General features: G+C 42.2%; 1 protein-coding gene across 3 annotated transcripts in view; it reads left to right on the top strand.

The window, feature by feature from the left end:
• Positions 1-26,447, top strand: part of CPNE4 (copine 4) — a 669,181-nt gene that overhangs the window by 588,091 nt on the left and 54,643 nt on the right. For all 3 annotated transcript variants that reach the window (XM_004381399.2, XM_004381400.2, XM_004381401.1), the window contains 2 exons: positions 9,998-10,096; positions 21,395-21,481. In XM_004381399.2, the coding sequence (XP_004381456.1) occupies positions 9,998-10,096; positions 21,395-21,481 (186 nt within the window). The remainder of the gene's footprint in view (positions 1-9,997; positions 10,097-21,394; positions 21,482-26,447) is intronic.

Genomic DNA, 26,447 nt, shown 5'->3' with positions numbered 1-26,447 from the left:
AGCTGTGCTGAAGTAAGACTGTATGTATTTGCCTAAAATCGCCATTAAATGACAGAATATTGCCTGATTTCCCAAAAGCTGCAGTTAGAAGACTGTTCTAGACAGTGAAATGAGAGTACAGTTTGGTTCCTATATTACTGACCCGGTTAGCATTTAGCTTCGATGGTCCCAATTTAAAATTCTACCTTTAAATGAGCCCATGAAGGCCTCTCCTGAATTAATCACTGTAGGTAAGTTTTAAAGAATGCCTATTATCAAAGAGAACATTAAAAATGTATATAAATATATTAATTCCCTAGGAGAGGTCAGACATCCATGAATTAGTTCATTAAAAAAAGAGAAGCCTGCCAGTGGAAAGGTACCTGGCAGAAGTAAGTTGTGAAGCTACATGGTATGAAGAAAACGCTCCTGAATGTGGAGAAATAAAGCCAAGTTTACAGCTTAATTCAACTCTTGCTAGCTCTGTGCATTGAAATAAGTCACCTTAGGTTGCTTTGTTGCATTTAAGGATTATTATTTGTAAAAGGGATCCCCATCTCATAGAGCTCTTGTAAGGATCACCATGAGACAATTAACAATTGACTTTTTATTGTCCAAGGGGTATAAAGATACTTCTAACAAAATAAAACAAAGGGAATAGTGTTTTGTTAATCAGGTATTGATGGTTATCTAGCAACTTTATTACTTTACTATGGAGCCCTTGGGTGGCACAAATGGTTAAACACTAGACTACTAGCTGAAAGGTTGGTGGTTGGAACCCACCCGGAGATGCCTCAGAAGACAGGCCTGGTGATCTGCTTCCAAAAGGTCATAGCCTTGAAAACCCTATGAAGCTTCAAGATCGGATCGAGTCAAAGGCAATGAACAACAATAATGATAATCTCAGACTTTAGAACACAAGGTTGAGAAAAGGGTAAAGGTGGACTCTACGCTGCAGTGCCATGTAAGTGGGAAATTTTACATTTGGGAGGCACATTAATTTCCTAGGGCTGCATAGCAAAACACCAAAAACTAGATGGCTTAAAACAACAAAAATGTATTCTCTCACAGTTCTGGAGGCCAGAAGTCTGAAATCAAAGTGTCGGTGAGGTTGATTGCTTCTTGGAGACTGAGAGGGAAAAACTGTTCCATGCCTCTCTCCTAGCTTCTGGTGGTTGCTAGCAATTCTTGGCTTGTGGAAGCCTAACTCCAATCTCTACGTCTGTCATCACATGGTGCTCCCCCTGTGTGTTTGTGTCTTCACAGGGCCTTCTTATAAGGATGCTAGTCATTGGATTTAGAGCCCACCCTAATCCAGTATGACCTCATCTTAAATAATTACATTTGCAAAGACCCTGTTTCCAAATAAGGTCACATTCTAATATTCTGGGTGGACATGAATTTTGGGGGAACACTATTCAACCCAGTATAGAAAGGATCTCAGATAACATTCAGTCCAATTCTCACTCCCTGCACAACCATTTTTTAGAGAAGGAAACTAAGGAACATAGAGGCTGAGACACTTGTCTAAGGTCTCACAGCATTATCAGTAGAGCTGAGGCTAGAACCCAAGTCTCCTATGTCCCAGCCTCTAGCAACTCAAGTCTACAATCACTAAAGCTATGTCGACTTTCCTGACTCTACAGTTCTGTGACTGCAATCCCTGTCTACAACCGCTAAAACAAATTATCCAGTTTGATTATATCCTTTAATAAAAATTAGCCAGATTATTACAACCACTTCCCTTTCTTCTGCAGTGTGAAGGCAGGGCCAAACCCTCAGAGACCTGCCATCGACTCCACTCAGGGAAAAAATCCTTTTTCCTCTACTCATCAAACATGTATCTGAGTTCTCACTTGTGTCCCAAGAATGGTGTTTGTTAAAAAACCTCAGTGCTCAGAAGCTTCCTACAAGTAGTGGTATCGGCTCAGGAGCCAATGATTACCATCTAGTGGGAGATATGTCAATGCAGATATAAACAAATTGCGATGGAAACTTAGCGGAAGGTGTAACTAAAGAGCCAGGAGATATTTGACAGTGAATTCTGCCTCACCTGGACAACTGACAAGTTGCAATGTTAAAAAAATTAAAAAAAAAAAAAGAAAATGTCAAGGGAAGAATAGATTTCCTTTAACTATGAATATTCAGCCATGATCAGTGGCAGTTACAAGATTTAGGACCTCGAACTGGAAATCTCACTCCTGCCCACCAGAAACTAGATCAGATTCAGAGTCTTATAACTCCGATTTCAAATAGTCCATCTTAATACTCTATTGTTGTTAGGTGCTGTAGAGTCAATTCCAACTCATAGCGACACTATGTACAACAAAACGAAACACTGCCCAGTCCTGTGCCATCCTCAAAATCGTTATGTTCGGGCTCACGGTTGAAGGTCTTCCTCTTTTTCGCTGACCCTCTACTTGACCAAGCGTGATGTCCTTCCCCAGGGACTGGTTCCTCCTGGTAACATGTCCAAAGCACATGAGACGAAGTGTCGCCACTCTCACTTCTAAGGAGCATTCTGACTGTACTTCTTCCAAGACAGATTTGTCCATTCTTTTGGCAGTCCATAGTATGTTCAGCATTCTTTGCCAACATTGTAATTCAAAGGCGTCAATTCTTCTTCAGTCTTCCTTATTCATTGTCCAGCTTTCCTATGCATATGAGGCGATTGAAAACACCGGCTTGGGTCAGGCGTACCTTAGTCCTTAAAGTGACATCTTTGCTTTTTAACACTTTAAAGAGGTCTTTTACAGCAGATTTGCCCAATGCAATACGTCATTTGATTTCTTGACTACTGATTCCATGGGTGTTGATTGTGGATACAAGTAAAATGAAATCCTTAACAACTTCAATCTTTTCTCCGTTTATCATGATGTTGCTTATTGGTCCAGTTGTGAGGATTCTTTATGTTGAGGTGTAATCCATATTGAAGGCTGTAGTCTTTGATCTTCATCAAAGTGCTTCAAGTTCTCTTTGCTTTCAGGGAGCAAGGTTTTGTCATCTGAATAATGCAGGTTGTTAATGAGTCTTCTTTCAGTCTTGATGCTCCATTCTTCTTCATATAGTCCAGCTTCTCAGATTATTTGCTCAGCATACAGATGGAATAAGTATGGTGAAATGATACAACCCTGATGCACATCTTTCTTGACTTTAGACCACACAGTATCCTCTTGTTCTGTTTGAACAACTGCCTCTTGGTCTATGTACAGGTTCTTCATGGGCACAATTAAGTGTTCTGGAATTCCCGTTCTTCGCAATGTTATGCATAATTTCTTATGATCCACACAGTCAAATGCCTTTGCATAGTCAAAAAACCACAGGTAAACATCTTTCTGGTATTCTCTGCTTTCAGCCAGGATCCATCTGACATCAGCAATGATAGCCCTTGTTCCACATCCTCTTCTGAATCCAACTTGAATTTCTGGCAGTTCCCTGTGGATGTACTGCTGCAGCTGCTTTTGAATTATCTTCATCAAAATTTTCCTAATACTTTAAACACCCTGAATGTTCTGTAACAGTAGTAGTTAATTAACCTTTCTGTTTCCTAGTTTCCTCATCTATAAAGTGAAAATGTTTCTAATAGCAACACCCTCATAGGGTTACTGTTAAGATTAAATGAGTTAAAACATGTCAAATGCTTAGAACAATGCCTGGAGAAAGTAAATATTCTAGTATGAGAAGAACAATTGTCATTGGAAACTCACTTCTAAATATGAGCATATAAAAGTAAAGGAGGAAGCAAGGAAAGGCGTATGAGTTAGGGTACCACCAGATAAACAGAACAAGTAGGATATATATATTGAGATTTACTGCAAGTAATTGGCTTATGCAATTGTGGGGGCTGGCTAGGCAAGTCTGAAATCAGCAGGGCAGGCCATCAGGAAGGGTAGATGGGAACTCCTGGGCATGAGCTGAAGCTGTAGTCCACAAGCAGAATTTCTTCCTTAAAAAAAACTTCATTTCTGCTCTTAAACCCTTTCAATTGATTGATCAGTTCCACCCAGATTATTTAGGACAATCTCCTTTACTTAAAGTCAACTGATTATGAACGTGAATCACATCTACAAAATAATTTCACAGTATCACCTAGATTAATGTTTGGTTGAATAACTAGAACTATAACCTAGCCATGAATCAGAATCGACTAGCCAAAGGAGCCTGGTTGCACAGTGGTTAAGCACTTGGCTGCTAATCAAAAGGTCTGCAGTTCAAACCTACCAGCGGCTCCATGGAAGAAAAGACCTGGTGATCTGCTCCAGCAAAGATGATAACCTAGGAAACCCAATGGGGCACTTCTACTCTGTCCTATAAGGTCACTATGAGTCGGAATCAACTTGACAGCACCCAAAAACACATAGCCTAGCTAAGCTGACACACAAAACTGATCATCACAAAAGGCTAGTGAGCAAGTTGACATAGTACCTTTATTTCTGATGGGTTCGCTGTGAATGTGAGTTAAGAGCAGGAGGGAGTAGTCCAATCCCTCAAGACATGCCTGTCCATGCTGTTCACAGACAGAGCTGAGGACCCTGGGACAATGCACACACTGCTTGTCTTTGTATCCTTTCGTGTGGGAACAGTGAGCAGGTTCTTTATGTTTCTAAATGGAGCTTAGTGCTGTTCATTAAGTCCCTCAATGAAACTGGAGGTTTACATTTTCAAAGAATGGGGCTTTTATACAGAACAGACATAGGAGATCCTGATTCTGAATTCCTGCATATGTTAAGAGGCAGTATGGCATAACCAAAAACATCAGCTTTGGCGTCGGCCACCTGGGTTCAAATCCATCTCTGTCACTTACTAGGTATCTAGTCAAGTCATTTAACCTCTCTAGCCTTAGCTTCCTAGCCTATGAACTGCAATGAAAATATCATTATCTCAGGGTTGTTGTAAAGGATTAAAGACCGCAAACACAAATGGCCTGGGTTCATAAAAGATGCTCAGTTAAGACAAGCTATGAAGTTTAACTTCTTATAGCTCAAAGATTGCCTAGTGTTAGCTGCATGGACTTGGAAAAGTTACTCTGTGCCTCGGTTTCCTCAACTGTAAAATGAGAAAGGATAATGAGAAGTTGTTCAGGGATTAAGTGAGCCGATACATGTGAAGTGCTCAGAACAGTGTCTGTCATGTGAAGTTGTTGTGTGCTATTGAGTCAATTCTGACTCACAGCAGCCCTATAGGACAGAATAGAACTGCCCCATAGGGTTTCCAAGGCTGTAATCTTTATGGAAGCAGACTGCTACATCTTTCTCCCAAGGAGCGGCTGGCAGGTTTGAACTACTGACCTTTCGGTTAGCAGCCGAGAGCTTAGCCATTGCGCCACCAGGGCTCCTTTTCTGGAATGTAGTAAGCCCTATATACATTTTAACCAGGGTGATTTGCTGTTTGTGTGGCAGTGGTGAAATCAAGGAGGCAGGAAGCCTGGATTTGAGGCAGTGGGGAAATCAAGGAGACAGGAAACCTGGATTTTAGGCGGTGGAGAAATCAAGGAGGCAGGAAACCTGGATTTTAGTCCTGGTTCTAAACTGATGAACTTGCAGAAGTCTCTTCCCCTCTCTGCCACTGATTTCATTTTCTATAAAATGAGGCAGATGAGCGCTCATACGTCTTAAGATTCTACACATAACTCCACTGTGAGCCATAAGAGCTTGAGGAGACTTTCTGGCTCGTGGTTGGTTCTGAGACGCTGATCTCTCACAGGTGTGTCAGGGCCGCCTTATTGATTCACACCAAGGACGCTGTCTCCGTCTCGGTTTTCCTACAGGCTGGTTGCTCTGCTTCCTTTTTGCCAAGGTGCGTTCCTCTGTCAGCCTCGTCAGAGCTGTCATAAGCCAGCTTTGTGGCAGGGAGAGAGGGAAAGTCAGTGTTTTTATTTGTCTCCCTCTCCTTGCCTTCCTTCCTTTGGAATCCCTTCTGACAAGAATCAAAACAAAAGTCTGCAACTGCCATGGTGAGAAACGCCAGTGATTCAAGAACCAGGCCCTGTGTAAGCCGTGAGGCCCCTTCTGAGAGGCAGTGACTGGACTCCTGTCGGGCCTGACTCACCCTCCCACTCAGGGGTCTCCGCCATCATTCCCTTTCTGCCCCAGTTGGAGAGCACGTTACAAACATATCGAATGTTATGGTTGGCAGATGAATCTAAAAGAAGGCAAAGAAAGAGTAACATGTGGTTTTTGATTAAGATTCTGTGACACACCAAAGTACTAATTACACCCCCACCCAAACCCCCACTTTAGTTTTTCTATATTCTGTTGTGGAGAGAGAGGGAGGAAGAGTTACATTCCTTCCCCTAAAAAAGGGACTCCTACCCTCTTTCCTGGTCCCTGGGTGGCACAAGCGTTTGCACTTAACTACTAACCTAAAGGCTGGTGGTTCGAACCCACCCAGCAGCACTGCGGTGATCTGCTTCTATAAATATGACAGCCAAAAACAACCCTATGGAGAAGTCCTACCCTGTAACACATGGGGTCACCAAGAGTCAGAAGCAATGGATTTTTACCCTCTTTCCCAATGCAGAAGATGTTTAAAAGGCTGCTTCTGCTTCTTTTCTCTTATTTGCTTCTGCCTCTGAAGAGTAAGTATCTGAATATCAGACCCCAGCATTTAATGGGCTGTATTTACTAACAGGCAGAGTTATGAGCCTTAAAGGCAGTGTCGCAGGAACCACCCTTCTTTCTCTTTCTGTGGCTACGCCCAGCAAGTTTTCTTCTGTTTCTTTCTGCTGGTAATAAATGTGTGTCGGGGTCAGCGGGGAGGGGCTGTTGGCAAGCAGAGAGAAACATCTGATTGTAAGTAACAGCAAATCAGTACACAGTGTTCTACAATGTGACACAACACACACCCTGAGTGGTTTTTCCAAATGACCAGATCATTGACTGGTTCCACTGTCCACTGGAAAGAATGAAGTAGAACTTCATCCTACCTCAAATTAAAAAGGATTCCTCATCACTCCTACCAAAGTTAAGTTGCGTTGCTTAGTGTTTCAACCAGAATGAGCTTAGCCTTTCATTGGCTTTATTTATTATTATTGTTATCTTTAGACAAGGAAGACTTCATTTGAAAGGATTATTGCAAGAAGGGAGGAAAGGACCACAGCAATAGGGAGGGGAGGATTTTGCTGTAGGGAGATTATTCCAGCCATAAGATCTACAAGACTTATTTCGCAGTCTCTACAACTAGAACCAATCTTAGCATTTCCAAGTTAGAAGAAAGTTCAAAGACCATCCCACCCAATCCTCTAACTTTGTCTACTTGGCTTTCTCTATTATATCCTTCGCCTGTGGTCCTATAGTTTCTGCTTGAACATTTCAAGACATAAAATACACACTCTTTAACAAAAAGACTATATGTAGATAGACTTAATTATTGGGAATTGCTTTCTTTGTAACTTTTTTGTAACCTCCTCCCAAAATTCTGTTTTTTGCCCTTTGGTAACTCAAAATAAATTGTAATACCTTTTCCTATGGCAGCTTTGTAAGTACTTAAATGGTTCTTAGGATAGGTTATGTTGTAGTAATCTCAGTGGCTGAAAACAACAAAGGTTTATATCTTGCATATACCTGTGTCCATCATGGCTCATCTTGGGGCTATGCTGTGCATTGCCTTCACTTAGGGACTCAGGTTGACAGGACAGCTACTATTAGGAATGTTTTTGATCACCAAGGCAGAGGGAGAGACTACTGTTGCTGCTGTGTGCCATCAAGTTGATTTTGGACTCATAGTCTTTTAATACCTAAATAAAGTAACTTGAATTCTCATTGCATGTAATTGCAGAAGTCAACCTTCCTCCCTAGTATTTCTGTGAAGTTCCACTCCGAGAGTTCAGCAAACTCTTTTCTCCACACTCCTGCTCCCCACTCAGTTCTCAATCAAGGAGCCTTGGTGGCACAGTGGTTAAAGAGCTCAGCTGCTAACCAGAAGGTCAGCGGTTCGAACCCAGCAGCTGCTCCATGGGACAAACTCACCGTGGGCCCTCTCACACGGCTCTCTGGTTTTCTTGTCCACAAAACACAGGCACAGCTCCTCTCCTTCATTCCCCAAGTCACCACCAGCATAATACAGTTATGGGTAGCAGACTTCACTGGAGTCTCAGGGGTAATAGCTGTGGGAGAAGGTGGGGGAGAAGTAGAGGAGAAAGACAGACAGATGTAAATAACCTCACCTCACAAAGGAGCCCTGGTGGCTCAGTGGTTAAGAGCTCAGGTGCTAACCGAAAGGTGGACAGCTCAAACCCACCAGCCACTCTGCTGGAGAAAGATGTGGCAGTCCACTTTGTAAGGATGACAGCCTTGAAAACCCTATGGAACAGTTGAGCTCTGTGCTGTAGGGTCACTATGAGTCAGAATAGATTCAATGGCACAAAACAACATGTTGAAATTACAAATAACTCTGGGTTAAGACCATAGCTCCCAATTAAATAAACTAAACTATAAAAAAAATTAATTGAGGATAAATATATTGTAATTCATGAATCTGGGGGTCATAGGTATTACCCAATTTCTGTACTTAGTCTCAGAATTATAAACATAATCTGAAATTTCCTTAATATTAACATAGCTTTGTGCTGTATTCTAGCACAAAAGAGAGAGAGAGAGAAAGAACACTAGATCTCACAGTTTCCAAAGTTCCTTACCTGTCTCTCACCTCCTCCCACCCCAGTGCTGGGACCATCTTCACCCCTCTGATGAAATCTGCCCCAACTTCTTTCTCAACCCATGCTTCTAGACACTGACCTCTGTGTCTCTAGTTACCATGGGGCCAACTCCACTTGGCCATTGCTTTATTCAGCAGAGCAACTTAGCTCCCTTTATCTTAACCTCTTCCATTCTGATTTATTCTAATCCATCCTCTTTCATAACAAAAAGCCTTATAAATACATTTTCTAAACAAAAGAATAGTTCACCAAAACCTCCACTTTGAGATAGAGAGTAGAAACTGAGAAGTTGCCATTTTTCTTTAAGATGGCTCAGGAAAAAAATCTTAGCAAGTGCTTTTTATTCCTGTCAACCACATATTTAAAAAAATTTTGAATACTGCAAGCATGGTTCGTAAAGAGTGAATTTGGGAATACTGAGTGATAATGTGAAAGGGTGTCAGATCATGAAAGACCCGGGAATATCTTTTAGACTATATCCATTGGTATTTTAAGCAGGGGATTACATGATTTGTAGATGATAGGTGGCAGAGAGCACAGGGGAGGCAAAGCTGAGCTGCTGTTGTAATGCAGGTGAGAAGGAGCAGCGGGAATGGAGAAAAGTTGATGGAATCCAGTCCTATTTAGGAGGCAGAATGGAGAGGACCTGATGAGGGACGGGGAGGGGAGAGAGGAAAATCGGGAATGAAGCCCGGCTTTCTGTTTGTAGCAAGTGGTGAGTGTTGGCTGCAAATCACCGTGATAGAAAGTAAATGAATAGGAATAAATTTAGGTGGAAAATAATGTTTTACTTCAGACGTATTTCATTTTAGGTTTGCAGGACATCCAAGCAGAATCTGGGTAGAGATTTGTTAAGTCAGGTTTTTTAGGCAAGGTACCTATCCGCTCCAGAAGATTTGCTCTCAGCTGCTAATCTAAAGGTTGGCAGTTGGAACCTACCCAGCAGCACCGCAAAAGTAAAGCCTGGAGATGTGCTTCCATAAAGACTATAGCCAAGAAAACCCTATGAAGCAGTTCTACTCTGTAACCATGAGGTGGAAATCACTTAATGGCACCTAAAAACAATGACAACATGGGGAAAAGAGCACTGGAATTGGAGTCAGGACACTTGGTTTTCATTCACTAGGTGGTCCCTGTGGCAAGTCACTTATCTCCTTTGTGTCTTCCTCGCCTTATTTGAAAAACGAATAAATTATTATAGTTATCGCTGTATCACAGGGTTGCTTGGAGATTGTGGCTAAGTAAAACGTTATAGAAACAAAAGAAATATTATATTCCATGTGCCACAATCCCAGACGAAGTTCACGCTGCCTTTAGCTGCTGTGGCTGCATTCTTAAAACAAAACTTTTTGTCTCTTGCAGTGCATAGTATGGGACTGGGATTCCAATGGCAAACATGACTTCATTGGAGAATTCACCTCAACGTTCAAGGAGATGAGGGGAGCATTGGAAGGGAAACAGGTATGTGGTAAACCAATTGTGTTATTTCCCCAGACGCTTCTCTCCTGGTGCGTATTTAGCACCCAGCCACATACAAAACACCTAAAAGTGAGATATCAATACAGGATTAAGTGTGATGAAAATGGAGCATGGTGGGATATATGTGCCTTGATTCTTGCACTAGCCCAACCCAAACAATTATGTGACCTTGAATAAGACATTGCCCCAATATGGTAACGTTTCTCCACTGGTAAAATGCAGAGAATAGATGAGAGTATTCCTAATTTTCTTTAGTTGTGAAGCCTCGGACAAGTGACTTAATCTCTGTGTCTCAGTTTTCTCACCTTAAAAATGAGGGTAATAACTGTACTTACCTCATAGAATTGTTGTGAGGATTAAACGAGATCATATATGATATTCACTTAGCAGAGCACATAGCACATAGCTAATACTTTCAAGACATTTGCTATTAATAGTGCTGTTCTCTCCAGCTCTATGTTACCATGACTTGGTTACATTAATAACATTTCATTCTGTGGAGAAATTATTTGATTTCTTCTGATTTTCACTATGGGCACCAAGTTTTCATCTACTTTCAGAATTTCACTCTTACACACTTGATACAAAAACATGTACCCAGACACATACATCGCAGATGCACATAGGGATCCATTACACCACACAGAAACCAAAGCCTCCTCTGTGTTTCTCTCTCTCAGACACATATACCTTCATATAAATTTGTCAGTTGCTGCTTAGACCCTAACCATGTAAGTGTTCTGCCTCTGCTCACAGCTGGAAGTGTGGGAGGATGTAATACCATACAGGGAGCAGCTCTCCGTAAATAATAAATAGGAGTTGGAGTATAAATACCGCAGCTCCCTTGCTCTTCAGGTGGCATAAATTTGAGGTGTGTGTTCTATATTGTTTCCCAGAGTTCCCCAACAGGAGTAAGCTCCAGTTGTCCTCAGCAGTAACTAGGTTGATAACGTACCCTTATTTGGCTGCCTTCTCTTCCCTACTTCAATTCCTGATATTACCTCCCAAATGAACTAAAAAACAAAAACCAAACCCGTTGCCGTCGAGTCAATTCCGACTCATAGTGCCCCTATAGGACAGAGTAGAACTGCCCCCACGGGGTTTCCAAGGAGCAGCTAGTGGGTTTGAACTACTGACCTTTTAGTTAGCAGCCTGAACTCTTCACCACTGCACCACAAGGGCCCCCCTCAAATGAACTACTTGGATTTAAATCCTTGCCTCAAGGTTTGCTTCTGGGGAACTCATTCTTACTCTGAGGCCCACTGTTCATATGGAGCATAAAGGAGAGAGAGCAGAAGGTTCAGTGGCTTTAAGAAAGTTCCTTTCCCTTGGAGATGACACTCTGTGCCTAGCCTGGTTAGGTGCTGGTTAGAGAAGACGTCCCAACTCATTGTTCAAGTCTCTTCTTTCAGATATAAGGTCAGAATATAACCAGACTGGATGGAAATAAAATAATAGAATTAGAAGCTTAATCTAAATCAGACCCTTTGTTTAATACATTCATTTGGTCTGGAAACTCAAGGGCAGATTTCTGCATAGCTCCTGCAACCTGCTGTCTATGATCTGTTGAGTACCCAGCACTGCAAGTAACTTGTCAGACTCAAAGAGCCCATCACCCACAGGAGGCCAGCAGAGTTTCAGGCCCACAGTTAAAACCAGCACTAAATTATAAGCACAGTCACTCCCAGAATAACAACAAATACAACCAGGGAAATTGTTGTTTCATTGAATGTACAGAACCAGGCCCTACTGAGCTAATGAATCAATGACAGCTAGCAATAGTACCCACTAGAGTGCTGAAGAGTTTTTTAAAGTTTTGCCTTATTCTCCTCTATAAATAAAAATGTCCATATCAATCAATATGGAAACATTTCATCTTTAAGCTCCTAAGAGGATACTTAAGTAAGATCATAACATATACCACAATTGAAAACCCCAAAGCCTGATGCTTTCTGCAAACAGAACATGAATCCTTAAGTCCTACTGAAGAAATGGACAATGTGCTGCTGTACTTTACTGTATCATGGAGATACCATACAAATTTTAGTTCAGCCACACAACCTGTTTCATCACATTGGCCCTGTGAGATCTATTTTCTTATGTATTGACTCCATTAATATTTATTGAGGAGCCCCAATAAGCACCAGGCTCTCAGTGTGTCATGACTGACATTGCTGACATGGCCCCTGCCCTCTGGGAGCTTACAGACTGGCAGGAATCTGGGAAGAATGTAAGCACGAATCAAATAAACAAACAGTAGAAATGTAATTATAACTTGTGACAAATGCTATTTAAAAAAAAAACTGATCCTATCTTATCAGTTATAAAGGTGTGTGTATGGAAGGGATAATCAGAGAAGGTAATATTTAAATTGAGGCCCATTAAGGGTAAAAAAAAAAAAGCCAACCATGTAGCAAGCAAGGGAAAGGCATTTCAGGCAGAGGGAATACCACTGGAAAGTGCTGAGGCAGGAAAGAGCTTGGTGTGGTTGAGGATCTAGAAGGAGATCAGTGTGTCTGGAGCAGAGAGGCTAAAGAATCCTTGCACAATTTGTGGTCAAAGACAGAGGCAGAGGCCAGGAAAAGTCGATTCTGAGAGTTCAGAGAAAGGAGTTTAGATTTTCTCCTAAATGTGATGGGAGCACACTAAAGCTGTGCTATTCAATGCAGTGGCCACTAACCACATGTGACTACTTGGTTTTAAATTTTAATTAATTAAACTTAATAAAAAATTCAATTCCTCTGTCACACTAGCCACATCCCAAGTGCTCAATAGCCATAATGGCTAGTGGTTACCATATGGATAGTGCAGATATAGAATATTTCCATCATTGCAGAGAGTTCTATTAGACAATGTTTCAAAGGGTTCTAAGCTAGAGAATGGCATGATTGGTTTTAATTTTTAAAATATTACTTTGGATATTGTGTATATAGGGTGGTGCAAATGGTTAAGCACTAGACTACACGCCAAATGGTTAGTGGTTCAAACTCACCCCGAGAAGCCTAGGAAGACAAGCCTGGTGATCTGCTTCTGAAAGGTCACAGCTCTGAAAACTCTATGGAGTAGTTATACTCTGAACACGTGGGGTTGCCCTGAGTGGGATTCAGCTCCATGGCAACTAACAACAACAACTAGGTATATAATCAACTATAGAGAGACGAGAGTGATACATAGAGATGTGTTAGGAGGCTAGTACTATAGGCAAGACAAGAGGTGATAATGACTCAGACTAGGGATAGTGATAATGAAGTGGAGAGAAGTGAAGATTTAAGATATATTTTGGAGATAGGATGTTTTAATCACTTCTATTCACCCCTTCGATGAGGGAGAAGTTCCCATCCTAGACTTACGGGGATGGTCAGACATTCAACACCTGACACCGACAGATGAGACAGACAGCAGTTCATCAGTCACATATCCTTACAGCATGAGGGAGGAGGGCACTGCACACCCTGCAAGGCCACATGGGGGTTGTACTGTGGAACAGAGTGAACAAGCAGGGCTGTGGGAGGCAGGTTTTGTAGTTTCAAGAGGGTAGGGTGTCCCCTGGCTCCCGCAGGAGGATGTGAGTGGCTTGTTTGAACAATTCCATGGGCTTCTGGGAACTGAAACCTGCTACTCAGGGTCAGCAGGAAATGTGCCTCGTCCCCTTGACAAGAAAGGTTGTTTGGCTAGGGGACGATACCCGAAGGAGCAGAGTGGGGAAGGGAACTTGCTGTTAGGTCATCTGAGGTCCTCTCAACTTTACCAGATATCAAGGCAACAAATAATATTGAGCCTTAATATTAGGCATCGCACCACACAGGAACTACAAGATTTGTTGAGAAATTGAACATGAGGAGCAAAGAAAGGAAGGAAAATGATGACTCATGGATAGATGGATGGATGTTGGTATAGTTTCCTGAGATGAGGAACCCTCGGGCAGCGAGGTCTAGTTTGTGTAGAAAGCTCAAGAGTTGGGTTTGGAAAACTGTCACCCACAGGAGAGGCTAGACTGGAGATATATTCTAGGAGCCATCAATAAAGAGAGGGTGAGAAGAGAGGATAGAGTACACTTGAACCCCGAGGAGCCTCAACATGTAGAGTCAGAGAGAAAAGCTGGAGACTCCATTTGTCAAGCTCCCTTCTCCTGTGAGAGCCGTGCTTTGGAAAGAACAGGGTAAATTTCTATTCACCTTGATTGATTCATGAGAAACCTTCATGAACGTCCTTACTTCGAAGTGGCCAAAGGAAGAACTTCCAAGCACAAATAGGAGAGTACCTCCAAGACTGTCCTTGGGGAAGGCACTGTGGTTAAAAGGTCAGGCTTTGCCACTGCTGAAGAAGAAAGTAGGAGTACTCACACTACCTCGCCTCAGAACCTACTATACAGCTACGGTAGTCAAAACAGCTTGGTACTGGTACAATGACAGTTACATTGACCAATGGAACAGAATGGAGAACCCAGAAGTAAATCCATCCACCTACAGTCACCTGATCTTCCACAAGGTCCCAAACTCCATAAACAGAGAAAAGACAGTCTTTTTAACAGATGGTGCTGGCAAAATTGGATATCCATCTGCAAAAAAATGAAACAGACCCATACCTCACGCCACATACAAAAACTAATTCAAAATGGTCCAAAGACCTAAATATAAAGATAAAAACTATAAAGATCATAGAAGAAAAAACAGGGTCAACGCTAGAGGCCCTAATACACAGCATTAAGAGTATACAAAGCATAACTAACAATACACAAACATCAGAAGATAGGCTAGATAACTGGGATCTTCTAAAAATTAAATACTTATGCTCATCAAAAGACTTCACCAAAGAGTAAAAAGAGAACCTACAGACTGGGAAAAAATTTTGGCTATAACAAATCCAACCAAGGTCTAATCTCTAAAATCTATAGGAAAATCTAACAACTCGACAATAAAAAGAAAAATAATCCAATTAAAAAATGGGCAAAGGATATGAACAGACACTTCACCAAAGAAGACATTCAGACTGCTAACAGACACATGAGGAAATGCTCCCGATCACTAGCCATTAGAGAAATGCAAATCAAAACCACAGTAAGATACCATCTCACCCTGACATTACTGGCACAAATCAGAAAAACAGAAAATAACAAATCTTGGAGAGGCTGCAGGGAGACTGGAACTTTTATGCACTGCTGGTGGGAATGCAAAATGGAACAACCATTTTGGAAAATGATATGGCGCTTCTTAAAAAGCTAGAAGTGGAAATACCATATGATCCAGCAATCCCACTCCTAGGAATATATCCTAGAGAAATAAGAACCGTCACACAAACAGACATATGCACACCCATGTTCATGGCAGCATTGTTCACAATAACAAAAAGATCGAAACAACCAGATGCCCATCTACGGATGAATGGATAAAAAAACTATGGTACATACACACAATGGAGTACTACACAACTATAAAGAACAATGATGAATCTGTGAAGCATCTCACAACATGGGTGAATCTGGAGGGATTTATGCTGAGTAAAATAAGTCAATTACAAAAAGACAAATATTGTATGATACCACTACTATAAAAACTCATTTTGGTTTACACACAAAAAGAAATGATCTTTGATGGTTACGAGGGAGGGAAGGGGTGGGGATGGAAAAATGCTAAATAGACGATAGATACGTGGTAACTTTGCTGAAGGGTAAGACAATACACAGTACTGGGGAAGCCAGCATTACAAGATCACTGAAACTCCGTGGACACATCCAAACTCCCTGAGGGACCAAATTACTGGGCTGAGGGCTGGGAACCATGGTCTCAGGGAACATCTATCTCAATTGACATAACATAGTTTATAAAGAAAATGTTCTACGTCCTGCTTTGGTGAGTAACATCTAGGGTCTTAAAAGCTTGTGAGTGGCCATCTAAGATACTCCACTGGTCTCACCTTGCCTGGAGCAAGGGAGAATGAAGAAAACCAAAGACAAAAGGGAAAGATTAGTCCAAAGGACTAATGGACCACAACTACCACAGCCTCCACCAGACTGAGTCCAGCATAGCTAGATGGTGCCCAGCTACCACCACTGACTGCTCTGACAGGAATCACAGTAGAGGACCCTGGACAGAGCTGGAGAAAAATATAGAACAAAATTCTAACTCATAAAAAAAAAAAAAAAAAAAAAAGACCAGATTTACTGGTCTGACAGAGACTGGAGAAACCCGAGAGAATGGCCCCTGGACACCCTTTTAACTCAGTAATGAAGTCACTCCTGAGGTTCGCCCTTCAGCCAAAGATTAAACAGGGCCATAAAACAAAATGAGGCTAAATGGGCACACCAGCCCAGGGGCAAGGAATAGAAGGCAGGAGGGGACAAGAAAGCTGGTAATGGGGAACTCAAGGTCGAGAAGAGGAGAGTGTTGACATGTCGTGGGGTTGGTAACCAATGTCACAAAACAATATGTGTATTAATTGTTTAATAAGAAATTAGTTTGCTCTGTAAACCTTCGTTTAAAGCACAATAAAAAAATAAATAAGTAAAAGAATAAAAATATCTAAGGTCAAGTTTAAAATAAAATGAGAAAGAATGGAATAAAATATGTAGGAAAAAGCCACAAGGTTTTTTTTTTTTTTTTTAAAAAAAAAAAAAAAAAAGTCAGGCTTTGGAGCAAGACTGATGTGAGTGTAAATTCCAGCTCTGCCAGTTACCATCTGGATGAACTGGGCAAGTCCCTTCACTTCTATGAACCTCGGGTCTTTCATCTGTAAAAGTAGGTGATGGGGAGAGTTAAATGGGGTTGTGGAAGTAAAGTGTATAGCCCATAGTAGTGGGACAGCTTCATCCCAGGGCAGATGCAGAATATTTACTAGACCTAGTTCTTCAGCACCCCCTCCCACCCAACAGGCACAAAGGCCCCAAGCACCCCTGGTTTTGATTCAGCTTCCTTAAAGCACTCTCTGACTGAGCAAACCAGCCCGCACTACTGGTCCAGCTTAGCCTGAGGTGGAAATGAGTAGGCTTTTTATAGATGATTATTATAATCCTTAATAGAACTGGGAATCTTTTAACTTATTCATGATTTCATTTGCTAGGTCCTGCTTGATTGAAGAAATTGAGATTAATAGCAATTATTGAAAATGACAAAGGAATAAGCACAGTTAATTTTAGAGTCTTTTCAATTGTTACATAAATCCCTGAAGCCACTTGTTTATACTGTAATATTAGAGTAAGCTTTGGGGAAAAGGCCAGTTCTGTTTTGATGGGCTTAGGAGAGACTTGGGATACTAGCTCTGAAAACACTAAATCTGTTTCCATCCAAGATAGAGTTCATACTTATCAAGCACCATCCACATGGAGAGGGAATGAGATGAACACCGAAGGGAGAGAAAGAAAGACAAGCATCATGATAGACAGATTAGGCCTTTAAAAAATAAAACAGGGCTGAAGCTCTCCTGATTTCAGATTCAGTTTTGACTCTTTCCTTTCTTCTTTCCTCCCTTCCTTCCTTCTTTTGCTCTATCTTTCTTTCTCTCCAAGAATCCCAGATTTGGAAGGAGTCTTAGAGTCCCCTTAGCCAGTGCAGAATCCTCTTCTTCCACACTGTTATGTGGTTGCCCAGTTCCTGCTGGAATCTCCCCAGTGATGAGAAACTACTATATCAGTTTTATCTGTTGCTGAGTAACAAATTACCCCAAAACTTCTTGGCTGAAAAAAAACAATCATTTATTTACTCATGATTCTCTGGGTTGGCAATTTGGGCTGAGTTCAGCTGGGACAGCTCATCTCTGCTCCTCATGGTGCCAGCTGAACTCAGTCATGCATTTGAGTTTCAGCTGGGATGGCTGGGACCTTTCTCCATGTGCTCTTTTATCCTAAGCTTTTTTTATGGTGGTGAAAACTTCTGAGCAACAAGAATGGAACAAGCCCCAATATACAGGCATTTTTCAAGGCTCTGCTCATATCTTGTTTGCTAATGTCCCACTGGCAAAACACAAGCCACATGGCTAAGCTCAGAGTCAATGTGCCCATACAAAGGCATGGGCACATAGAAGAATGGATTATTGGGGGCCACTACTGTATCAGTCTATCCCTCTCAGTCACCCTCAGAAACTCTTCTTCATCTTCAGACACGTCCTTCAGTTCAGGGAGCCCCTTTGTCTCCTGAGTGGAAATCCTAGGATCCAGCACCCATGGGTTTGTGGGCAGGAGCAGAAGGATCTAGAAAGTATCACTTTCCCAACATTGAGAAGTGAGAGTCCAGATATTCACCTTTAAACATTAATATCCTAGAGTGAATATATACTAAAGAGAGCAGAGGAGTTATCATAATCCATTTATCCAAAATATGTTATTTATTTGGTGTCTACACTATGGAAGACAACCCTGCTAGGTGATGTGGTATCTTAGTCTGGATTCTCCCAGAAGCAGACTCTGAGATAAGGATTTAAGTGTAAGGAGCTTCTACAGAAAGTGAAGGAAACCCTCCACTCCCAGTAGAGGAGTGGACAAGTGAGGCTGGGAAAGAAAGAAAGACAATAAATGGTACTTTATCAAGCCAGCTGCCACTGTGAGCAACTCAGGTTAACCCTGCTGAGGGAGTCCTGGAAACAAGTGTGGAACACAACCGTCAGAGTTATTCCACCCAGAGGGTGAAAGCTAGGGTATGTACACACCAATTCATGCTGGTTGTTAGATGAGGGCTGCTTCCAGGAACCTTTAATCCCCTAGCACTTTCAATTGGCCTCACGCAAGCTCCTGTGACCAGAAGGCCAGAGAAACACCTCAGACAAATTAACGCTGGTGGGGCAGCTGGAAGTCAGGCCAGTGTGAACTGAAATGGTAAGAGCACGGTGATGTGAGTAGGGTGCCAGCAGTTTCTTCTGTTGTTGTTGTTAGTTGCCCTCTAGTCGAGCTCAACTCATGGTGACCCCATGTATGCGGAGTAGAACTACTCCATAGGGTTTTCAAGGCTGTGACCTTTCAGAAGCAGATCACCAGACCTGTCTTTCCAGGTGCCTCTGTTGAGTTCGAACCCTAATCTTTCAGCTAGTAATTGAACACTTAACCATTTACACCACCCAGGGACTCCATCAGTTTCTGCTACAGGTGGTGAAAAGGAATATTATCATTGTTCATATTTTAACACAAAATTACACATGGATGAAGAGGAAAGGGTGATAGTGGTATATAACTCTTCATGTCTTCTGCCCATCCCTCTCCATGATCCACCCATTCTCTCTTCTACAACTGATTTGACACATGACCCATCAGACTAAGCTTTTGTACTTTTAAAGTGCCCAAGCACCACTATGACAATATTAATAAACCTGTAATTAAATATATCCCATAGTCAGCACCAACTAACAAATGTCATTTAATGTTTTCATGTTCCTTCAAGATATGTACATATGCTTTTTTCTTCTCCCTTCACTTAACATTATATAATATGCACTATTCCATGTTGCAACTTGATCTCCACAGTTACCATTTTTCGTAGGTGCACATTCCATCAATTGCCATAATTTAAGTAACCAAACCTATATTGATATACCTGAAGTTTGTTTAAAATTTTTCACTCTTAAAAATAGTACTGCATTTAATATCCTTAGACATGTAACATTTTTTGCTTTTCCTTTGGAAATGACCCCAGGGATAAAACTATGAATTGTGCGGCTTTTTAAGACACTGTTACTTCCCTAGGAGCTGATGTGGGAGTGGCTATTTTTTACAACCCATGTTTAGGAATGAAACTTGAAATTCTCATTACTGGCAAAGAAATGATAAATCCCAAAATATGAACTGAGCATGGACAAACTTAATGAGGGCTGGGGGGAGGGTAAGCAAATGGGAGGAGAAGGGAGAATATGTGCCAGTGAGGACAGCAACAAATTTAAGGAAACGGTTATGATATTTATTGTAGCAAACCCCAAACCAAACCCATTGCCATTGACCCCATAGTGACTCATATCAACATCGTTATAGAACAGAGTGGAACTGCCCCCACGGGGTTTCCAAGGCTGTAAATCTTTACGGAGGCAGACTGCCACATCTTTCTCCCAGAGTGGCTAATAGGTTCAAACCTCCAAACTTTCTGTTAGCCGCAGAGCGCTTAACCACTGTGCCACCACAGCTCCTATTTATTGTAGCAGGGCTTCCAAAATTAATAATATCATCATAATCACCTATGGTGCTTGATTAAAAATGCAAATGTGCAGCTCCTCCCTGGTGATTTTGTGTTGGCAGCTATGCATACTCCCTGTTCCAGGCCCTAGAGACACTTCGGTAATTTTCAATATCATTCCCATTCACTTCTTCTCTTGGCCTCCCCAACCACAGCAGAACAATCTTGAGCTCCAGGATCAGTCTGGACCAAGACACCAGTTCTTCTCTTTGAGTGGGTCCTCAGGCCACCTCTGGGTCAGGTATGAAACAACTAGAATCTCATTAAGGCAGTACTGTTGTTCCCATGTAGACCAGTGAAGGGAGTGATACCAGTGATTCTTGGCAACCTTGGTTCTTGAATACACTCCAGAGTGCATTCAATGGCTCTGGGTTGTTTGACCCACAGTTGATTTTGTCCCACGAAATCTTCCAGAGGCTAGAAAAGGTTGGCACCTATTCCCCTACGTAGCTCCCAGCTAAGGTCCTCAGTTCCCAGCTATTCCTGCAGCTCTGATGCCATCCCTTGAAGAGGCCCTAGTGGAGGCCCCATAGAGAACCATCATACCACTGATGTGACATATATCAATTTATTATTTTAGTTCTCAGTGAAGTTCTGTGTAAACTCATTGTTGTCCCCATTACTTCCTGGAGCCAGCATTCAGCATTCCTCAATTTTCCTGCCTTTTACATCAATTCCAAGGCACTAACACTCAGCACTGGGACAACACTCAACTGTGTCTGCAGGTCTTTGCCATCTGCCACCTGATTTGACCCTGTTAATAGTAAACATTTATACATGTCAGATACCATTCGAAGTGCATTAACATAGTAATTATTTAATCCTTGCAACAATCCTATGAGATAGATACAATTATGAGCATCATTTTACAGAAGAGACATCCAAGGCATAGAGGAGTCAAGCAATTTGCCAAAAGTCACACGGCTGAGAAGTGGAGGGATTCAAACCAGAGAGTCTAATTCCATAGTCTGTACTCTCAACCACTCTCCGTCACTGCCCCTCTAGATGTAAGGCTGACGACCTAGAGACCGTTATCAGCCATTCAGTCCATCCACAGCAGTGCCTGATGGCTTGGCCTTACTGAATAATTCACCTTCTTCCCGAGCAAGCTGTCTTATGACTCCTCTTGTTTCAGGTGCAGTGGGAGTGCATCAACCCTAAGTACAAAGCTAAGAAGAAGAATTACAAGAACTCAGGCATTGTGATTCTGAATCAGTGCAAGGTATGTGCACAGCCCCTTTCTTCCAGGAATGTGAAGGCAGAGCTGTCTCAGTGGAAGAGCTCAGATTGTAGAGTCAGAGGGAAAGACTGTGAAGAAGGCATGATCTTTTTTTTTTTAAATAAAAATCAGAAAGTCAATGTATTAATATACATACAAAGAGAAATGTAAGCATGGGTGGTCTTGGAGCTATGGTGGCCCAATGCCACCATCACCTCCACAGGACAGTCCTTCCCCCAAAGACAGGACAGTCCTGGTCACAGGTCAGGCTCTTCTTTGCTTAGGGCAGCATCAGAGGGAGATCCCTAAAGAGGGCAGTCAACATTTATAGAGCTCCTACAATGTGCCTCTCACAGTGTTCAGTGCCATGTAAGTGACACCTCACACATGCCAAAAGTGTACCATGAAAACAAGACAAAGGGGGGAGATTAAATTACTCTCAGAGGGGCTCCAATATTACAGAAAATCTCATAGGCTAATAATTAAGCCTCCTTCTAAATCACATCTGAGAGTAATTCTGCAATGGTCAAGTACTTACTATGTGTGAGTAACTGTGAAAATTTCTTTTTAACTCTTATCACGACCCTGAGATTCCTACTTTCAAGTAAGGTAGTGGAACTAGCTCAGAGTCACATGAGTGGTAAGTGTAAGAACTGAGATTTTAACTCATGTCTGTCTGAATCTACCATGCGGGTTGTGAACACCATCCAGATTCTCTCTGTCTCTCTCACTGTCTGTATATGTATCTTAGTTTTCTTCTCCCAGATTGGCCTCTCCATGGCTGCCAGAAGCTGCAGGATCACATCCTTACATAACAAGAAAGTAAAGGAAAAGACTGATTGGTCTGGCTTGGGTCACATGCCCACGCCTTGATCCAATCACTGGGACTAGAGTATAATGTATTACAATTGGCTATCTTGGGTCATGTGACCATCTCTTTGGACAGCAGAGCAGAAGAAAGGATTTAGATAAACTAATTCAAAGGTTGTCTCCTTAAGGTGACTGTGTTTATACCTGTTTCGATCCTCTACCAGTTGCTCTTACACTTCAGCTCTGAGGCCATTGTTATTTCAGTCATTTCTAAGTTCTTATTTCTTTGACATACAGGCAATAGTGGGGTGTCCCAACCATCAAGCAAAGCATTGCCATAAGAAATCCAGGAGCAGGCACTATTCAGAGGGCCAAGTGAAAGCCAGCCCTGATAAAGGTCTGCCAATAGATGTGAGCCACCTGGAAATGGTACCTAGAAAGACAAACACAGGATTTTGTTGATCAGTCTCCACGAAGCTGCTCTGAGCATCAGATAAACTCTGAGAAGTGAAGGTCAAAGTCTCAGGTTGTGCAGGTAGAAGGTTCTAGACTATAAGTTCCATGACTGCAGGCACTAAGTCTGTTTCTCTCATCACTATATCCCTAGTATCTGGTGCACACTCGTAATTTGTTCTAAGAATTAAATAAGATAATGGATATTGAGTATATACTGGCATACAATAAGTGCTCAAGAAATGTTAGTCACTATTCTTCATGGCAAAGGAGAGGGTATAGCTAACTGGAAACTGTCAGTAAAGGCCTCAGGAAATTGTGATGTTAAAACTGCCAATCTACTCTGGCAACATGGCACTCTAGGCAGAAGCACCACGCCATTCCTCCACAGCAAAAATTCGAAAAATTAAGCCAAACAGAGAAAACAGCAATCCTGAAACCATAAACATCAAGAACTCAGCAAAGCGCCAAATGGAATAAGAAACTAACAGAGAACAGAGAGCGAGGAGACATACATGCAGAGGTCCCCTATCAGCTAATGCAGCAAGGATCCACCATCTTGGACTCCCATCAGAGACCAGCAAATAGGGGGTACAAGAAAGCAGCTTCACGGAGCCTCCAGCAGGAGACATAACAACCAGTAACTGGCGATATATGCTTTCTCACCTCCCACCCTTCTTCACCCCTACTCAGCCTCCTCTGCTTCTTACGGCCACAGTCTCTTGGCCAGGAAGCACCGGCTGCTTGGATTCCACCCACTCACAGTGGCCGATTCCCTGAGTGCCATTTGTTGCCTGCTGGTGTTGCTTTTTTCCACTTCTTTTGATTTCTTCCTTACCTCTCACCACCTCCCCCTCCATTCGCTCAAATACCTGGCTCTGTGCACCATCTTTGCTTCTTTCTGAGGGGCTGTGGAGCTCCGCTTGAGTGTGGAACTGCTTCCCGGTCCGTGCTGCCACGCTGGTGGGATCCTGGGGATTTTGTTTGTTTGTTTCAAATTGTTTGTTTTCTTTTTCTTTTCTGGAGTTGGGAGCCCGTTCTGGCCAGGCAGGGCTGCGTGGCTTGGGACCTACCCCCTCAGTTTGCGCAGATGTGCAGAGGGATCCCTGAGAGCATTTCTTTTCTCATGGTCTTTTTTTTCTTTTTTTTCTGTTTTTTTGGGGGGGGTTCTTGTTCTTTTTTTTTTTTTTTAATTTGTTTTGTTTTCTTTTCCCTCTTTTTCCCTTTTTGTCTTTCTTCATTACTCAGTTTCTCATCTCTCTATACCTTCCTTCTCTTCCTGTCCCCTGAATACCTGGCGCTGAATGACACTTCTACACCTTCTAGCAGGCTGTACTTCAACACCTGAGAACAACTTCCCTAGACCTCGTAGCTGCACTGGTGGGATCCCTGGAAGCTTTTCTTTTCTTCTTTCTTTCTAATTTTTATTTATTCATTCTTTTCTTTTCCTTTTTTCTTTTCTTCTTCTTCCCCTTTTTGTTTTTCTCCATTTCATAGTCTCTCATCTCTCCACTCCAACAGCAAGCTTCCCTAGCACTCGTTTTTGTTTGTATGTTTTTGGCTCCTGTCCCTCTCTCCTCTCTCCCATACCCATCTTAGCTGCACACATCACAGTCTCCGTCCTCCTTCCTGCCTACCTGCACCGTGTGCTTAACATCACACCACCAAGCAGCACAGGCGTGGCCTACTGGAACCTACTGTGCACTGATTACCGACCCGCCCTGGTGGTTGTAGGAAGTGCCACAAACAACCCATCCCAGCAACTCCTCTTCAGCTAGACCTGCCCTGCTGTAACATATCTGAGCGACTGACCCTGCCAATTGGAGAAGGAGGTGAAAAGTATCTTGCCCATAGACACGCAAACAACAAAGAACACACAGCCCACCTGCTCAGAAGTAGCCGAATTAAAAAAAAAAAAGGATGAAACAAACTAATCTACAATCAATAAATGAGAAAAATAACTACTGAATGCCCCAAAGACAGCAGACAATATCAAAACATTTACAAAAACAGGACAGGATGATTCCAGTAGGCGTCCGAAATAAAACACCAGATGACTTTGCAGTAGAAGAAAAGGCACTAGAACTACCTGATAGGGAATTCAAATCTTTAATACTCAGAAGTCTCCAAGAGCTGAAGCAAAAAGCAGACAAAAATGAGGGGAAAATAGACAAATTCATGGAACAGGCAGACAAATTCATGGAAAATACAGACAAAAAATGAAAGAATTCAGGAAAATAATGCAGGAACAAAATGTCAAAATAAATTCACAACTAAAAATTATACAAAAACAACAATTAGAAATCCAAAAGATAAACAACAAGATTTCAGAAACGGACAGTGTCATAGAAGGGCTGAGGAGCAGCTCTGAAACAGTGGAAGACAGGATCAGTGGAATTGAAGACAAACACTTGGCTACAACACTGTTCGAGGAACACTCAGAAAAAAGAACAAAGAAAAATGAAGAGACCCTGAGAATTATGTGGGATACAATCAAAAGCAAATATTTTCGAGTGATCGGAGTTCCAGAACAGGGGGAGAAAACAGAAAACACAGAGAGGATCATTGAAGAAATACTGACAGAAAACTTCCCCAATATCATGAAAGATGAAAAGCTGGCCACCCAAGAAGCTCAATGAACCCCATATAGGCTATACCACAAAAGGAAATCACCAGGGCATATCATAATCACACTCGCCAAAACCAAAGACAAACAAGGAATCCAAGCACCAAATGGAGAGAGAAAACTGACAGAAAACAGAGAGCAAGGAGAGATACATGCAGAGGTCCCCTGTCAGCTAACGCAGCATGGATCTGCCATCTTGGACTCCTGTCAGAGATCAGCGAACAGGGAGTACATGAAAGAAGCTTCACAGAGCTCCCAGCAGGAGAGAGAATAACTGGTAATTGTCAATATACGCTTTCCCACCCCTCACCCTTCTTCACCCACACTCAGCCTCCTCTGCTTCTTGCGGCCACAGTCTCTTAGCTGGGAAGCACCGACTTCACCCCTGTGCCATTTGGGTTCCACTTGCCCACGCTGGCCAGCTCCCTGAGTGCCATTTGGTGGTTGTTGGCGTTGCTTTTTTCCACTTCTTTTGGTTTCTTCCATACCTCTCACCACCTCCCCCAACTTTCTCTCAAATACCTGGCTTCGTGTGCATCTTTGCTTCTTCCTGAAAGGCTGTGAAACATTGCTCGACTGAGAAACTAGTCCCCAGCCCATGCTGCCACACTGGTGGGATCCACGGGGCTTTTTGTTTGTTTGTTTCTTTTGATTTGTTCTGTTTTGCTTTGTTTGTTTGTTTTCTTTTTCTTTTCTTGCTGTGGGAGCTCCTTCTAGCAGGGTAGTACTACACAGTTTGGGAGCTTCTCCTTCAGTCAGGGCAGCTGTGCAGTGGGATTCCTGGGAGTATTTCTTTTTTCTTGGTTTTCTCTTTTGTTTGTTTTTTGTTTTTTTGTTTGTTTTTTCCTTTGGTTTCTGTTCTCTCTTTTTCCCTTTTTGTCTTCTTCATTCCTCAGTTTCTCATCTCTCTATACTTACCTACTCTTCCTGTCTCCTGAATACCTGGTGCTGTGTGACACCAGTACTCCTTCTAGCCAGGCTGTACTTCGTGGCCTGGGAGCAACTTCCCCAGTCCTTTTAGCCACACCAGTGGGATCCTTGGGGCTTTGTTTTCCTTTTTTTTTTGGTTTTCTAGTTTTT

This window comes from Trichechus manatus, unplaced genomic scaffold (assembly GCF_000243295.1).
Source record: "Trichechus manatus latirostris isolate Lorelei unplaced genomic scaffold, TriManLat1.0 scaffold00084, whole genome shotgun sequence".
Lineage (NCBI taxonomy): Eukaryota > Metazoa > Chordata > Mammalia > Sirenia > Trichechidae > Trichechus > Trichechus manatus.
Note: the sequence above shows the minus strand (reverse complement) of the source record. Positions and strands in the feature narration are given on the sequence as shown.